General features: G+C 41.3%; 1 protein-coding gene across 7 annotated transcripts in view; it reads right to left on the bottom strand.

Moving 5' to 3' along the window:
- The window catches only part of LOC131985749 (A-kinase anchor protein 13), a 150,411-nt gene that overhangs the window by 93,123 nt on the left and 39,059 nt on the right, over positions 1-18,229 (bottom strand). For all 7 annotated transcript variants that reach the window (XM_059350857.1, XM_059350855.1, XM_059350859.1 and 4 more), the window contains exons 4-8: positions 17,923-18,086; positions 17,216-17,387; positions 7,328-7,511; positions 4,332-4,515; positions 2,065-4,066 (exon numbers count right to left, since the gene is read on the bottom strand). In XM_059350857.1, coding sequence (XP_059206840.1) covers positions 2,065-4,066; positions 4,332-4,515; positions 7,328-7,511; positions 17,216-17,387; positions 17,923-18,086 — 2,706 coding nt within the window. The remainder of the gene's footprint in view (positions 1-2,064; positions 4,067-4,331; positions 4,516-7,327; positions 7,512-17,215; positions 17,388-17,922; positions 18,087-18,229) is intronic.

Genomic DNA, 18,229 nt, shown 5'->3' with positions numbered 1-18,229 from the left:
TTGTATGATGGGCACTTCTGTTCAGTTAACTGAGAAACCCCCTTATTGGGAATATAGGTAGGAAAGCTATACATTAACTGAATGTTCTATGGTCTGTGTTTGTTAAGTTTCATGAGGCTGTGATTATCCTAGAGGTCACAGCGGCTCACTTATACAGTGAGGTCAAGTTTCAAGAAATGCTCTCACTGCACTATGGGGACTAACATCATCACACATGAATACATTTGTGCTCATTGAATTGAACTGAGTCTCAGCATACCCACTGTATTTAATTCCAAGATACTACTACTTCCAAGTATGCAGAAATATTCAAATATATAGCCAAAAATCGCAAATTATTCTGCATGGTTTTTGCCTCAAACTGCATAGGATTATCATTAAGTGAGCATATCTGTACAGGGGAGACTTATAGGTACCCATATGACCCATTTCAGTTCAGATATCCTGCAGTCAGAGGTCATGTCAGTTTTTCCCTCAATAAAATCCCGCTTTTATTTTAGAGCATTACTTTGTTTCACCCTTATTTAAAATTTGCCTTACACCTTGACCCTTCCCGAGAAGATATCACAACGTTTGGTCAGTGGCGGCTGGTGGATTTTTCTCCAGGGGGGGTTATAACTCCAAAATAGACATACCTTATACCAAAAAGCAAGCGAACATGTACGAAGGTATCACAACAATGTATTTACAAAAATGAAAACAACAAAAGCAACATTATAATGTCATGTAGTGTTCTACTTTTTGTACATTTTAAGTTTTAAGTGACTTTACTGAACTATTTAATTTCTCTTTCTCCATTTTGCTTCTCTGTCTGCTCGTCTCCTACTCCAGCATCTCGACCTGTCAATCAGCCAGAGGCACAGATGGGATTTTGGAACTGGGGGGGACGAAGCTGTCAGCAAATAATTTCAACTCAATGAGTTATTTTTCCACTCCATGCTTTAACCAAAATATGTTTTTCATATTTTTATATTAACTGAAGTGTAAACAACAACCAACATACTAACATAAAAGAACTTTGTACATGAAATTACCAGTGCAGCCAAAGAAATTTACTGACTTGAAGCTGACTCAATGAAGGACCCAAAAACATCTCTCCTCCTTTCATTACCCTGAACGTACTGCTGGGCTATTTCTTATCTGTCCGGTCTGTCAAGCCTTTAGGACCAGTGTTTCCCACAGGATTTTTTTTGTCAGAAATTTTTGCCCTAAAAGCCTAAATTTGATGCCTCTCGCACATCCTAAAGCCACTATTCCATCTTAATCATTGCATTTTTTAATTAATTATTGTAAAGGAGAATAAGGGTTCTGTTTTATTAAAGGCATCATATTTTGACAGTTTTCTTGTAAATGCTGTGGTGTACTCTGCTAACACATCCAAGTGCTCTTATTTTGAAAGCTACATGTGTTTGCTTTTGTTTTGAAGTCGGGTTCCTACCGTAACGCCTTATGGTGTGTTATATTTATACTAAAAGTCGGAACTTGTAGCTTGGAACAACGTCGAAAATTCTGACATTCGTGTAGACCTTGAACGCACCATTAGCCGTAGCACACAAACGCTGGACTCTATGTGCGCTGCAATGTAAATTAGTCTAACTAATGGCCATTAATCCTCTGTTTTACCGGCGATGTTTGTCGTTTGTTTTGATGTTTTTGGCTGGCTGCCTCTGTGTTTGGTAGTGATAGACCTCCCGGCCGTCTGTCAGGACACTAATGGATTGAAATAACCTCTTTCTTCAATAAAAAAAATTAAATCATAAAGCTAAATCCTCATTAGAAAGACAATTAGCACCAAAACAGCAGAAACAAAGACTTTCTTGACAACAGCAATCTTTATCGCAACAGGATGTCACACAAAAAGCCTCTGTGAGCACTATTATTGTGAGCTACATTGCATTTAGCTTTGCGGAGCTATTGTCATTAATCACCAGAGGAGGACTGAATCTGATTTAGCATATTTGTTTAGGAATAAGACTTTGACAAACATATTGCCCTGTGATGTATGCGAGTGTGTGGAAGTAGAATAACGTGAACTGGGAGTGAAATAAATCAGTGTTAGCCCACCTTGTATAGCTCCATCCACTGCCTCAAGATCTCCAGTGATCCCATCCTCAGCTTGAGGTCCAGTGGATGCTTCATTAGTTGGAGAAGGTGGATCTACTTCCAAAGCATTATTATCTGCAATATCTGAAAGTGCATCTACACCCTGTGATGAAGATGCATTGATCTGATCCTCTGGGTGCCTTAATCCCTCATCAGGTGAATTCTCGTCTGCTGTCATCTCAGAATGATCCTGCACCGATTGCACATCTCCACTCTTTTCAGCCGAGGCCTCTGCAGATACATCACTGGTCTCTCCTTCAAGCGGAACAATTGCTTCACTTTCTGCGACAGATGAACTGGTGACCTTTGATGCAGAATGCCCAATCCCTGCAGAGTCACCAGCCTCTCCAGTTTCACCTTCGTCACCCTCTATCATTGGAGCGTCCCCGCTTTCTGGACATAACGACAGATCCTCTTTGGAAATTTCTGGGGCGAGTTCCTCTCCTGTCCCCTCAGAATTCAAAGCCTCCATTGTCTCTAGGCTTGGTGACAGTTGTGATTCGGGCTCAGTGCCAACCTGGCTGCAGTCCGTCACTGCTGCTACGCTGACAGCGCCTGGCTCCGAGGGGAGCCCTGCCTCCTTGGTTGGTTCATCGCTTTCACCAGGTTTTGAATCCTGATATCCTGTCTCGGTTTGAAGCAAGTCCTGATCCTCCACGCTAGCATTATCCTGAGAGGGGTGGAATATATCAGTCGTGGAGCTTCCGACTGATTGGAAACTGCCATCGTCATCGCTGGAGAGGCCGTGGGTCATCCCTGAATCGTGATCAGCGTGTCTTTTTCTGCGGCACGGTGATGGTTCCGGTGATGGATCTGATTCTATGAAGTGACCGTCAGTCGGATTGTCAGGTTCGTCCATCGGCAAACTCTCAACACTGTATCCAGAAGGTTCAGCTCCGTCTTCACCACCTAGCCCTTTAACGCTTGCTGTTCCAGTACAGTTCCCAGAATGACAAGCCGTTTCTGGAGCCAAGCCCTGCTGCTGCTGCTCTGTAGCGTAATCCCTACCAGCTGTTTCCTGGTTTTGTTCCAGGCTGTTTATGTCTGGCTGAGGTTCCCCCTCGTGGAGGCCTTCTATCAAGAGACGTGGAACAGCAGATTCAGGCTCCTTGATTACATCACCGCTGTCTATCAGTGATGGGCTGGGGAGGTCCCCTGGGAGTAATAGAGGGTCTGTTAACCCTTCACCCTCTGCCTTCTCCTCCTCTAGAGAGAGTCCGTCGCACAGAGTTACACTGGTCCCTTCTTCCTGACAGCACTCCTTCGCTTCAGAATCGGAGGTGTCACAACCCTCTGATGACGGGGACTGGCCCATGACCGAAGCTTTTGTGTCTCCACTGGGCGTTGTGAGATCTGTTGACTCTGAGTTGGTCTCCTCCTCCCTCCTTCTAGCTGTGCTGTCCTCTGCTTCCTGCTCTGATCTGTCCTTTCCCTCTGTGGCCTCCTGTCCTTCCTCGATCACAGCCTCTCCTCTATCAGTTTCCTCTGCCTGTTTATCACAGCCTGCTGGTGGTAAGATTCCCACAGTGGCGCTCTCCCCTTCTGCCCCACTCTGTGCTCCTTCACTCCTGTCACGCAAACTCTGAGTGGAAACAACAGGCTGCTCCCTTCCCTCCTGCTCTGTTTGACAATAATCTCTCCCAGTGTTTGAACTGAGACACACCCGGTCCGCTGGGGGGCCGTGGACATGTTCCTGGGGGAGTATTTCTGAGGCTGGAGTACTTACAGACAAACTCCAGTCTCTCTCTGCGTTCCCAGTCTCACCATGTCCACAATCAACACTATTGTGGATTTCCACTGAGCAGTTTTCCACCCAGCTCCCTCCTGTTGTTGAATCCAGGCGCTCTGATGCTGTAGCAGACAGCTGTAGTCGCTCCAGACAGGTAATCTCTGTTTCTACACCATCACAACATTCGGTAGCCGTGTGCAGAGAATCAAACTGCAGCTCCAGTACAGAAACTCCCTGCAGAATATAGAGAAGGAGGAAGATAAACGTTAGCTTTCTCCCTCAGAGGAACCAACAGAGTTGCTCTCTAGTTCTTATCAATCGCCAGCTCTGTGATTGCATAAGGTGTTCCACCGGTTATACAAACTAAAGCTTGAAGGTTAAAAAAATGAGGGCAGTGAAAAGACAAACAATCCAACAATGTTCAGCAGCAGCTCAGCTCCTGGATGAAGCCAACGTGAGTGGAGATAGCGTGCTAAAAGGGCAGGGTGGCATGACTCACCTTGGCGTGGAGATGGCATATCAAGTGCAGCAGCTGCTCCACGTTTCTCTGAAGGGTTGGAGGGTCGTGGCCGGGGTGGATGCTCAGTGTCAGAGTGTGTGTGTTCAGCCTGGGGAGGTGGCAGGCTACCCGTGCGCCCGTAGGCACCAGCTGGACAGTCTCGGTCCCTTTGTCCGTCTCAGCCCTGCCGTGAAATAAACACTTAGATCATCAAGAACGGCCTGTAGCGTGATTGGCTAACAAAGCTAACAAGCTGCTTTTCAAGTGGAGGTTTTAACGGTGATGTCAGACGATCCACAGGCTTTCTTGTGATAATCTATGTGCATTGCTGTTTTTCTTTCTTGTGGGAAAAGTCAATCGGTCAAACTCTTGTGTTCCTATGTTAGTCTATTCTAGCAGGTAATCAAGCAACCTATAGAGACGCTGTCAAGTCATTAGATAGCTGCTACGTGTTAAAAACTTCCAGACGCTGTGGTAAGTCAACAAAAAAATGTTACTTTCCTTCCTTGCAGTAAAAACACCCTGTAATACTTCCACGTGAAGGCCGCTCCTACTTGATAAGCTGTCCTGAAAAACTGCACTCCCCTCGCTCCATTCGCTCTTAGTGTAGATGGTTAAAGTATGTGCAGTGTTTTTGTTCATAAAGATAGTGCTGTAAAGGGGGAGACACCTCCCATTCAGGCAGATCTGTTTGCGTAATCCTGGGTGGACTGCTTTAGCTGCAAGGCCCGCCGGCTGAGGTCACCAGCCAGGCTGCTAGTGACTTCACTTTTCATGAGGGAAATGTAATTACCAACACATAAAGAGGGGGCTGTAAGTTGTAAAGCAACTTTAGTGCATGCTTGGCAATGAGCAAGCTCACTAAGTGGTAGTTGCCTTTCAGCTTGTGGCATCTTCATTTTGAGTTAAGTGAAAACTATTCTGCAGCAGATAAGTAGAGTGCTTAAAAGACATAAAAAAGGGTCCATTTCCACTTTAAGCCGTGTCTCAGTCCATTTATAAAAGGAGCTGTTTTTTTCCTTCCGCAGTTTAATGTTTCACCAGAAAGGGATGAGAAGAATCTGACCTCACTAGTCACTCATCAGAAAATATAAAGGCGTCATTAGGGATAATACATGAAAACTGCAAACAAAACGCACACATTTTCTTGTCATTAAACTTTGTAGAAACAGCACTGCAGTGTGGGTGGACTAGAATAAAGTTACACACTGTGAGATGTTGTAGAGAGACAACAGGTCAGTGAACACAGAAGTCGTAATCGAGGCTTTTGTGTTGCGAAATAGTTTCCCATCTCTCTGGTTTCTCTTGGAACAATACTGGCAGCCCACAGCTTTTTAATTTGCCCTCAACTATCTGGCTGCAGCTGAAAGTGCTAAGCTAGGATGCAGTGGGCTTTGTGGTGATGCTCTTTGGATACTGCTATTGTTCCGCGAAGACAACAGACAAACAAGGTTGCCCTAAAGGGCCTGGAGGAACCATGCCATCTGCCCTCTGATATATTAACATGAGACTGTTCGTACAGAGAGAAAGGCAATGCTTACTGAAACGCTGAGCTCCTATCACAGTGTTGTTGTTTTTTTATATTTTTTTTCTTTTCCTTTCTGATCTATTGTATTTTAATTATGCGGAAACTGAAAAGTGTTAGTGCAAGATGTTAACTTTATCTGGATGCTGGATACTAATGTTACAAACCTTTCTACACTTTGAACGAGCAGCCTACGGGAAGAACACCACTCTGCTTGCAACTCAAGCTGTGTACGTTTTCAATATTAACACTAATATAAGCACCATCAGCAACATACCACCACGACACAGTTAAACTTGCCACATCAGTAGCCATTTTTAAAAACAGATTAAAAACCTATCTTTTCTCTACAGCATTTGGTTGAATTGTGTGCATGTGTGGTTGTGGGAGTGGGTGCACATGTGTGAGTAAGTAAGTGTATATGTGGTGAATATGGAATAGCTTGTCTACCTGCACTCTTCAATTAATTTGTAATCGATTTTTGTTTGTTTTTTCTGTGTTTTTTGTTGTTGTTTTTTTAACTGTAATTATGTGTATACATTGTGAAGCACATTGAGTCTGCCTTGTGCATGAAATGCGCTCTATAAATAAAGTTGAATTGAAAAAAAAAAAAATTAATTAAATCCAAGCTCTACTTTATAACTGTGGTTTTATGTCAAAGCATGCAACTGAATCTGATATTTCACTTGTGAGTGGCTGTTACTTTGGTGGGTTTTTCAGGGTGGATCCAGTGATTTTGGGGCCCAAGCATAGACTGTATAAAATACCCAAGGCAAAAACCCTCTTGCTTTACTTTTCAACCTCGTTATAAATAAAAATGTTGGTTTTGCGAGTGGTAGAATTAAAAAAGTTTTAATTCCCAGACTTAATAGCCCAGTGTCTGTTCAAGGTGGAGCTTTGATTAATAATAATGCGTCATATTCTCATTATATTTTTTATGTGTATAGTCTATCTTACTTTTCTCTGTTAGGTAAATGCAGTACGAGAATGTTTTCCATTGGAGTAGAAGTAGGCCAAGAAGTACACAGTATTTGTAGACAGTTGCTCTGCATACATTTAAATGCATGGGGGCCATTTATAAGTTATTTCGGGGTAAAATTACTTTGAATAGTAAGCTAATTTAATATTCTTAATTTCTATACTAGAGTATAAATATTAAAAAGTTGTTTGGGGCTCCTGTAGTTGATGGCCCAGGCAGTTGCCTGGCTTGCCTCATGGTAAAGTCTGCTTCACCGGTGTTTTTCACTGTGATTGGCTGTGCAATGATGTCATGGTGAGTGTATTGCTCAAGAACCAAGGCAGCGCAGTGTAGAGGGTGAAGTACTTTGAATAAATAGTTGCTGAAAAAGCTGCAAGCAGCAATAGTCCATTCTGACCAGGCGTGTTTTGAACGGGCACTGCACTAGTTGTTTTTGAATAAGAAAAGTATTTACAATTATTGTCAGTGACTACCATTACGAGATGTGCTTACTGTGTGAGGAGCTCTTGGAGGCGTTCGTGTCCTCGCTGGGCTGCGATGGCGGAGGGGGTGTGGCCTTGTCTGTTGGTCAATCGTAGGGCTTCTTTGGCTCCAGGCTGCTGCAGCAAGAAGCGCGTGACCAGAAAAAGACCTCGACCTGCTGAGAAATGCAGCAGAGTCTCCTGAGGATTCAGGTCTAAGGAAGAAAAAGAGAAATACAGAAATAAATACAAAAGTACAGAAAGAGTCAGGCAAACAAAGAAAAGAGAAAGACAGAAGAGAGCAGCAGTCCAGGCAGCCAATTTGTGGTGCAGGAGCCGACATACCATCACTTGCTGCAGCTTGGCAACACCACAACGTCGTCTAATTAAACCAGCACAGGGTCCACAGCGACCCAGTAAACTGCAGACCTTCACACATTTACAGTCTGAAAAAGCCACAGCTCGTCTCTGTCCGTCCTCAACAATGTCTCAACACACATATTTTGAAAGCTAAAAACTGTAAAGTTTAGATTAAAGCCAAAATGTCAACTGTCAGCAGGTTTAAAATAGTCATTCCTTTCCATACAATTACAGAAAAAGTCAGTCTTTTGTGTTTCAGTCAGGGTGGAAAGTCTCTAATGCAGCATTTAATATGTGATAATAAAACTATCATAGCAACAACAACAATAATTATGCATGTTACTAAATCATAGTACACCATTTCATTTCAGCAGAGGTGAGCAACACTAAGTGCATCACACTCCCATTTTTAATTTAAGTCCATTAATGGCTCCATATATCAATCGATCTCCTAATAACACCATCAAACACTGAAACCCTCCCCTTTACACTTCCACAAAGACAATAATGGAGATTCATGGACACACAGACACACCGACACACACACACTTCTGCCAAAGCAACAGGAATTCAGAAAGGCATTACAGCCAGGATGACTGGCTGTTGGTTATTCCAGAGGACCATCTCAAATTAAATCTGTGTAATTAAATTGATCTCCGCATTTACTGGGAAAGATTATTAAAACATTTCTGGGTCTACAGGAATTGACCAATTTTTTCAGTTAAAAATTAATATCTTTTACTGCCCGACCACTGGCAAATTCATTGTCAATTTAAAAGGCAATCCTGTGATAAGGTGTGAGCTTGTTTAAAAGCGAGGAGAAAGTGAGTGCTGGACTTCAATAAATGGTAATTCCACAATAAAAGGTGGAACATAAAGATTATTGGAGAGCAATAAAAAGCTTCATAAGTTAAAACTGGTAAGTTAAAGTCCCCCTCCAGACACATATTAAAGTATGTAAAAATAGTCTGCTATGATTAATATTTTATTTAACATGGTTTTCCCACGTAAAAAGTAGAGAAAAAAACTTTGAGAAGAGGCTGAAAGCACAACTTCACTTCCTCCCTCATTGAGAAATTCTGGATCTGGCTTCCACCCTAACCAGCCCACTACTGCAGCTCATGTGTTAGGTTGACCTGTGAAAGAGCAGTGCAAGCCAGCCATGGAGCAGATAAGAAGTCTGTTGTACACCAAAATCGGTGACTATCAGAAGTAAGTGTAGTTAGCGTCTTCAGTGGCGGTTCTACACAGGGGCCTAGAGGGGCCACTGCCCCTGTGAAGAAGCCCTTGGCCCCTGCTGTGGCCCCTGTGTCAAATTAATAATAAAATGATCAATTTATAACGATGAATGACGGAACAATTCTTACCTATTTTTTGTTCAAATAATATCTCATTGTACACAAAATGAACCCAGAATGTGTACATTGTATAATAGTTGAATTGTGCAATAAAAGATTGTGTGTATATAAAAAAAGATCATTCTCACTGTGCTGCACTTTCAAAATAAAAAAAAGTAATTGTGCACCAAAATGAGAAATGTCATTGTCGTACAAAAATAGTTATTTTGGTAAGTCTCATTGTTTCAATCAATGTTTTTGTATCTTCCAAATACACTGAAATTAGATTTTTAAATAACCTAAAATAAAGGTTTTGAATGCTTAAATATCATCTTTGGCGTTTTTTAATGTGCCCCTCTGATTAAACACTGGCCCCTGCCCGGCCCCCACAGTAAAACTGGCCTAGAACCGCCACTGAGTGTCTTTTAGCTCATTTAAGTTGTTTGTTAGCTTGTTCGCTTGTAGCTAGCAGTGGCTGACCGTGTTAGTGGCTTCAAGGATATCTGCAATGATGTTATAGAGTTTTTACTCTTGGTGCTGACAAGTCCACTCTGCACTGGAGGTTTCAGGTTTCTTTCACAGCTTTTTTGTCAGCTTTTCAAAGTAGTGGTACAGCTTATTTAGCTCGCCAGTCTACATAAAAAAATGTTAGATGTTCTGAAATTGTGCAAATATTGCACAGATAAAAGTCCATATAGTCGAGGTCAGACACTTTCAGGGGCATGAACCGAAGAAAAACAAATTTTGAATGCAGAGGAGCTTCAAAAGACGAGATGACTGTGTATGTTAGGGGGTTCAGAATGGTGTGGTGGTGTGAAAAATCTCCACTTCAGTACCAGGATGTCTGGTAATGCAGAGTCAGTACACTGCAAACAGAATGCTCAGGTTTATCAAAGCAGCTGGTCTTTGGTTATTTATAACAACAGAAAGTGCAGGAATGTGGAAGATAAAACATCTCGAGTACTGCTGCTGAGTCCAGATTTCTCTGGACAGAGTGTTTTTTCACAGTTATGAGAAAGATTGTGTTTTACACGTTGGCTCTCATTTGTCACTGCCTGAAGATTTCCTTCCTCCAGTGTCCATACACAAAACCAGATATTTATTTGAGCAAACAGGGACAACTGGTGGTTTTTCAGTTGGACGCAGACAAGCATTTCTATATTGCTACTCCTCGGAATTCAGCAGTAAGACAGAATCAGTTGGAGAAAAAGTAATAAAAAACAGCTAAAACCGCAACAGCTCAGTGAAAGGGACAGAAAACATATTTAACTCTCTGTTATCAGCACCACAATAACCATTAGGCGACATTCACAATGCTGGTTGTGTCCACTGATGAGAGGTTTCACTCCATTTACCGCAGCCAGCCTGCCCTGATGAATCTCAAGCTAATGGGTCAAATTTAATGCTCCACTTGGCCGAGCTGGGCTGGACTGGAATGTGAGGTGCCAAACAGCAGCACGAAATGCTTTACTGCTGGGTTTGATGGTGGTTCCTCAGAACTGGCTGCCATAACATCCCTGACATTTTTGCACTATGGCACCTGGGAGGGTCAGCCGGGGTAAACTCATAGTTTCAGCTATTCGCTGCAGTAAAGGAATCACAAACATTCAGTTTGTTGGCAGAGATCACAGCTAGCTGGCTCCTGGTTAGCTCCACTAGCTATAGAATGTTCAAATGTTTTTCTTACTTGTCCAGTCAAATTACTCAACCGAAACAAACTTGATTAACTACTTAATCCGTCTATTGATTAAAGTCCCCATCCTAGACACATTTTAACCCATAAGAATCCATGGTGACACGCATGTAACAAACACTTTAAATGTTCTATAATCTCCCATATTCACCTTTATGCTTCACCTTAACTCATTAAATCCCTCAGCAAGACTGTTTGACTGTGACAAGAAGTGACTTCTCCAAAATATAGGTGTGACTGGAAACAGAAATGTGAAAAAGTAGCTAATTTCAAAAAGCTTATTTTTTGTTACTAGGCTAAGTTAAAACCCATTTAACAAGTCTAATCTGTTAATGTCCTGTATTGCATTTAACCTGTTTTGACCATATTTCCTGAACAAATTAATATAAAACAAGTAACAAAAATATAGCTGTGACGTATACATCAGAAAAAGGCAAATTTGTGCTTCTGTAAGCAGAAAAGGTGTCTAGTTTATTTATTTTAAAATAAGAAATATCATAAACATAAATTCCATAAACTCCCAATGTAACGTTTATGTCATCATATGTTATGTTATGTTATGTGATATCATATGCTATGATATCACAGATCTTTGACATTTAGGGTTTTTTTTTTTTTTTCAAACCATCATAAATGTGTTTTATGTGGTCCACTTGGTCTGTGGTAGATCCCCCATAATTTTCCTTCAAGGATAAATAGGTCCGGGCTCTTATGGGTTAAAGAATGTAAAAATGTTCTGTTATGATAAATACTGTTCTTAACATGGTTTTCCCCATAAAAAGTGAAGAAGAAAAAAACTGTCAAAAGGGGCTGGGTGCACATCTGTTCCCCCTCCCTCAGTGAGAAATTCTGGGATCATCAGTGAGCCTCCAGACTCAGATGAGGAGTCTGTTATGCACCAAAATCAGCCGCTAGCAGACGTATTAGAATGGTAAGTGTAGTTAGCATGTTCATTTTGTTTTGTTAGCTTGTAACTGGCAGTGGCTGACAGCATTAGTGGTCGTGAAACGTACAGTAATATCTGCTATGATGTTACAGTGTGTTTTTGCTCTGTACTGACAAGTCTGCTCTGCTCTGGAGGTTTCAGGTTCCTTTTACAGCTTATGATTGGCTTCTTCAAAGCAGTGACACATCTAATCTAGCATGCCCAGTGTTTGTGCAATTCCCTAAAATCTTCACTTAAACAGACATCTCCCCCTTTATTAGCGGAATGTGAAAACACTTCTCTACTTTTCACAAATACAAGACAGTATGGTCAAGTTCAGGCAATCAGGGCACAAATGTCCACTATAACATAAAAAACAAACCTTTGAGTGGAGGGGGACTTTAATTGAGAAATGGTTCTAAAATTGTCAGAAAAAGCTTTCTAAAGCCCACATTGAAGTTTTAAAGATATTAAATTCAAAATTAATAAACACGGGGAAAAGAAGCAAATTCTAATCGTAGCTAAGATAGCAGCTAGGTCCGTGGGTTTGTTTTTCCAGTTTATTAAATCTGAAATTTGAATAGCAATGTGCCAGGTGCCAGTCCACCTGGCTTTTAAAGAGAGCAGGAGATGACACTCTGGTTGGTTTAATTCATGTTACACCCAAACAAACCTGTGATTAATTAAGAGACTAAAGACAACTCCTCTGCCCGCATTACTTTGCATCCGCAAAAGTGATCTGTTTCATTCTGAAGAGTCAGCTTTTTCAAAACCAACATGGCTCGGTTCAAAATTTTGTTTCAAAACAAAGCTTCTCATCTCTTCTCTGACATGATTTTGACATCAGATGATTTGCTACCACTACACTTCATCGTGATGTTTGTTCAAACAGAGAGACTGTTGTAAAACCTAAACCGTTCCTCCAAACTTGGGTCGTGGGGGAGCAAATCCCAGTGGTCACTGGGTGAGAGGTAGGGTACACCGTGGACAGGTTTCCAGTCTATTGCAGGGCAGACACACAACATTCATGCTCACATTCACTCCTACGATCAATGTAGAGTTACCAATTAACAGTGGTGGTTCTAGACCAATTTTACTGTGGGGGCCAAGGAGGGGCCATTGTTTAATCAGAGGGGCACATTAAAAATCGTCAAAAATGATATTTAAGCATCAAAACCTTTATTTTAGCTAAAAGTCTCATATTTGGAAGAACTACATTGATTGAAACACTGAGACTTACCGACATTAACAGTTATTTTTGTACGACAATGACATTTCTCATTTTTGTGCACAATTACTTTTTATTTTGAAAGTGCAGTACAGTGAGAATTATCTTTATATTTAGCTTTTATTGCACAATTAAACTATTATACAATGTACACATTTGGGTTCCTTTTGTGTACAATGAGATATTGTTTGAACAAAAAATAGGTAAGAATTGTTCCGTTGTTCATTGTTATAAATGTATCATTTTATTATTAATTTGACACAGGGGCCACAGCAGGGGCCAAAGGCTTCTTCACAGGGGCAGTGGCCCCTGTAGGTCCCTGTGTAGAACCGCCACTGCCAATTAAACCTAAGCGGACCCGGACACACAAGATGAACATGCAAACTCCACACAGAAGAGCCGCAAGCCGGATCCTAACCCACGACCCTCTTGCTGTGAGATTATACGCCACACCCTTAATGCACTTGCACCATGCATTTTAGATCAGGTCCTGTATTTCAAACCTAAAAGCTGAGTGCACTCTATATTTCAAGTAATTCAGAAAAATAAGTTGAGGTGATTTTGCCGTTTGTATTTGTTCAGACTGCAGATCACTCAGTCATTTGCTGTCATGGCATTGACTGACAAACTACAGGCTACAGATGACTTTACACGGGATGCTGCCAACTGTTGAACACCAGTAAATTAGCTAGGTGTTGTTCACCGTTTTCATTGACATGCACAGTCCTTCCAGGTGAAGTGATTTTCCCTCGAGGACAATAAATGGCCGGCTGTGGTGAGATCAGTGACTGCTGCGTGTCCACAGCGTGAAGGATGACTGAGATAAACCACCGTCACCTCCACCTATAGTCTGCCGCTATCAATCATCCGACAGATCTGATAAATGGAGAGCAGCGTTACACTCCTCTTCCCTCCCCGCAGTTCACCGCAGCTGAGCGTCTTGTATTGAAGCGGTGACATATTGTGAAGCAGAGCCTATTAGAGCACACATCACTCACCGCAGCAGGAAGCCGCCTTCCACATCAACAACATGACAACTGACTTCAATGCAAAGGAGCCTCTGTTTGTGTGTGTGTACGCGTGTGTGTGTCCATCTCTAAAAAGCTGTGATGCTTTTCACAGCAGTAACAAGCTGATCTTATCTCATCGGCAGGGAGGTCATTAGCGAAAATTTGATTTGAGGACTTTTCTTTTCAGGCTCCGAGCAAATAATGAATAAAACATTTTAAAACACAAGGAGCGTGTGGGCTTTCAATCTCCACTATACACTTACTGAGTATTTCTGCTTGAAATCCTGCTGGTACTGCTGGTTCGATCTAATATCCAAGTCCAAGTTAAACCATAAGCTATTATCTTAACAATAGCCAGAGGCAGAGGCAGTGCTCTAACTACTCCCAAAAGTCTTGTTTATGCTGCTTCACAGAGAGCAATTACCTCGCACAGTTTATCATCCACATCAGCTCGTCTGGCTTCCTTTAACTGATTAAAGTCATCAGAGTCAATGGCTGGAGAAAATTGCCACTTTAATTTTAATAAAAATGTATGTTTGTTTGCTCTGACAAAGCAATTTCTCACAAGCCAAACTGCTGTCTGGTGGGGCTGCAGCACTGAGATACCCCAGCCTGTTTGATCACACAAATACCGTAGTCACACAGAGTCCATATGGAGACATGTTGTCACGTCTGTCTGTTAATATAAGCTACCAATTTAACACCAAACTGACATCAGCCTTCTGTTTGTCATTGCACCGTCTATTATTTCCACTGAGTGTCAAGCAGTGCTTCATAAAAGATTACACTGGAATCTATCATTTAGCATTTATCGGGTAAAAATACAGAGATATGCAGGTTACAGCTTCTCAAAAGCTACATTTTGATTTATAGCCAAGGATTGCACCATACTGATACATCAGGTGTGATCCGGCCGTACTATGTTCAATTATATTCACCAGTAACTGTGCTTACGGCATTTTATTCACACTGTGATATATAGTCACTCTGGGCTCTGCATGTATTGTTTAACTATGAGTTGACATTACATCCATTAATTTCTTTTTCACATGCTCTCATTACTGACTACTGCAGTGCAATCAATTGAATTAAATTTTATATACACTACCGGTCAAAAGTTTTAGAACACCCCAATTTTTCCAGTTTTTTATTGAAATTCAAGCAGTTCAAGTCAAATGAACAGCTTGAAAGGGTACAAAGGTAAGTGGTGAACTGCCAGAGGTAAATAAAAAAAGGTAAGCTTAACCAAAACTGAAAAATAATGTACATTTCAGAATTATACAAGTAGGCCTTTTTCAGGGAACAAGACATGGGTTAACAACTTAACTCTATGGAGTCTTGGGCTATTTTGTCCATTTTTGAATTCTTTTCATGTCTTTGAAAGTCATTTTGTGTCTTTTTTTGGTCATTTTGTGTCTTTTTTTAGTCATTTTGTGTCTTTTGGTGTCTTTTTTTGTCATTTTGTGTCTTTTTTTGGTCATTTTGTGTCTTTTTTTAGTCCTTTAGTCCAACATAAAATGTGATTTTGAATCTTTTTTTTACTTTCAAAACACTATCATGCTCAATAAAGAATTTTAAATGTTGCAAATGTGCATTAATTTCAGAGTACACTGAGACATTAAACTGCATAATTTTCAATTAAATTCTGGAAAAGTTGGTGTGTTCTAAAACTTTTGACCAATAGTGTATATAGCCCAGAATCACAAATCACATATTTGCCTCAAACAGCTTTACAGTTATATTAATCAGTTAATACAATCAATCAAATCAAATATATCATCAGTTTAGGTTCCCCTTCATTTCAGATGTTTCTGGATGTTTGAATTAAAATGAAAGAAATTAATTCAAGTTGTTGGTAGAAGAAGACAACCGCTACATGTCACCATCACTGTAGTGGCACCACTACTGTAAATCTGCTTCTAACACTGAAATGTGGATAAAAGATTTCATTTTAAGTGTCTTTGCCAAGAAATCGGTCCAGGAAATCCTATAAAACTGGTTACATTAAAAATATAGTCAACAACTGTCAGTAGAATACAGTATATAAACTGAAAAACTTTTTTTCAATGAATTTTAGTCCAGTTTTAACAGACAGCTCGACATGCTTTCTGAGTTGTACAATTATCAGCTACTCCAACAACAGACTTAGACTTTAAGAGAAAAAAGTAAAGTAGAAGCCACAAGCCTCTGACCATGAAATCAATTTTACTTTCATAAATCTCGATTAAATCCTCATGTTTCCATTGCATTCCGGGCAACTCGCCAACTAAAGACCAGCTAGGAACCAAAAAACCAAGCAATCTGCATAGTCCGGGCCAATGGTGAGCCGCGACGCAGCATCGCTCTTGGTAACTTCTGTTACACTGGCAGAAATTCAGCTTTTACAGTATCATGTGTTTCTGATTTTAAGCAAATTATGCATTTCTTCTGATAATATTAAGCAAATCTAGGAGTTTAATGATTCAAATCATAAGCCATTAATTAATTCCTGCTGCATTAAGTTAGCTAACTGACTTTACACAGCACTTTCACATCCAGACTGTAGAGGCCTACCTTAAAGCTGGGGTAGACAGTTTTTCTTCTCTGGTGTCACTGGGCAATAATTACATAATAACCTTTCAGTGTATTTTCAAGTAGTCTTAGAGAAAAATAGACTTGTGTACCTCCTGTTGGCTTCACTTTTAGACTTCTCAAAAAGATAGTCTGCCGATATCTACATGTGTTTTATATATAAAGGGCTTTACAAGGCCACAATGAAAACAGGACAACAATATTCAAAGAATTGCTGATATATAACAGCATCAGAATAACAACCATGATAGTTGAAATGAATAACTAGTACTTGGCCTCGTCCTGTGGGAGAGAGAAAACTTCCTACCCCAGCTTTAATCTCAGTGTAAAAGATGTTTAGTTCCCCGTTGGTGCTTGAGTCACTTCTATTAATTAGCAGTAGGACACACACACACACACACACACACACACACACACACACAGACACACAGACACACAGACACACAGACACACACAGGATGTGTGTACTGTATGTAAACTGTATGTTTCAGTCAAATTGCACCCCCTGCACCATTTAGTTACAATGTCTCAGGCCAAGATTAAAAAATGCTGCAACATAATGTAGAGCGTAATCAATCTTCCTAGTTTTATTGACATCTGCCCACACTGTGAAATATATATTCATGTGACAAAAAGACAAACACACAAACACAGGTGCCATGTGTGTCATTATGTTCTGTACAACTACACATTGTAAGTATGTTTCTGCATCAGTACAGAGACATTCTGTCTGACTCTTGGACATTTTATTGTCAGGAAATTACATGCAGACAGTCCCCTGCCCTCCAGTCTCACCAGTGCTGTTGGTTAGTTTGTTCCCCAGTAAGCTCCATCCTGGAGGCAGCATGAGATGGTGGAGGGCCAGCGCCAGGCTCTCATCCAGACGTTCACACTCCTGCAGGGGAATCTGACACTCATCCAGCAGCAGCACCCCATCGAGGCCGTCAGCCCGGCCCGCCGTACTCACCTGTGTGGAGAGTGATTACAACGATGAGTCAAGTTTTACAGTGGAAGCTTAGTCTACAGGAAGCACTCGCTTTAAGACGCTCAGCCTAAGAGCATTAACCGCATGCCTGAAATGTAAGATGTAAATGCAGGAAGACACATCCACGTGCATCTATCAGCACTGAGCTCAATTTGGGGCTGCGCTGTATTGACAAAAACAAATCACATTCAGATGAAAAAAAGGGAAGTTTGAGAGCCCAAGACAGTTACATTATCTTGTCCTCCTCCTTGGAAAAGCACATTCTATATTAAATTTCTATGGGATGATGAATTGTGCTGAAAAGAACTCATTAATTGAATACCAAGGACTGTGAGACATCACGCCTTGTCAGGGAGGAAACAATAACATGGCAATCTTTTGTCTTACTGTCACTTTGCCCACATTGCTGTATCACTTGTCACCAATGGTAACCACTTTCTTTTCCTGCTGTGTGACAAGCCTGCGTCTTTGTGGCTATTTTACTGCTCACTTGGAAGTGACTCGTTTTGTTACTCACCAGGAACTGGGCCATGTCAAAAGCCAAATCCTGCACAAAGCTGAATCTATGCTCCGCCAATGGAGCCACACGACCCAGACAGGGCTTCAGGTCCTCGGGCGACTCACGGGGGCCCCTGCTGGCTGAGCACAAGGTGACCAAGACCACCTCGCAACAGTCGTGAGCTACAAGACAACGCAAAGAGGGACACAGAAGGACAGGGTGAGAAGACAGAAGAAGGATCACAGCACAGGAAAATAGCCAAGATGATGCAATACAAGCTGCTCCAATCATATGAAACAGTATAAACTTCCTGTCTCCTCAGTGG

The sequence above is a fragment of the Centropristis striata genome, chromosome 2 (assembly GCF_030273125.1).
Source record: "Centropristis striata isolate RG_2023a ecotype Rhode Island chromosome 2, C.striata_1.0, whole genome shotgun sequence".
Taxonomy (NCBI): domain Eukaryota; kingdom Metazoa; phylum Chordata; class Actinopteri; order Perciformes; family Serranidae; genus Centropristis; species Centropristis striata.
The sequence above is the reverse complement of the archived record's forward strand: the minus strand, read 5'-3'. Positions and strand labels throughout refer to the sequence as shown.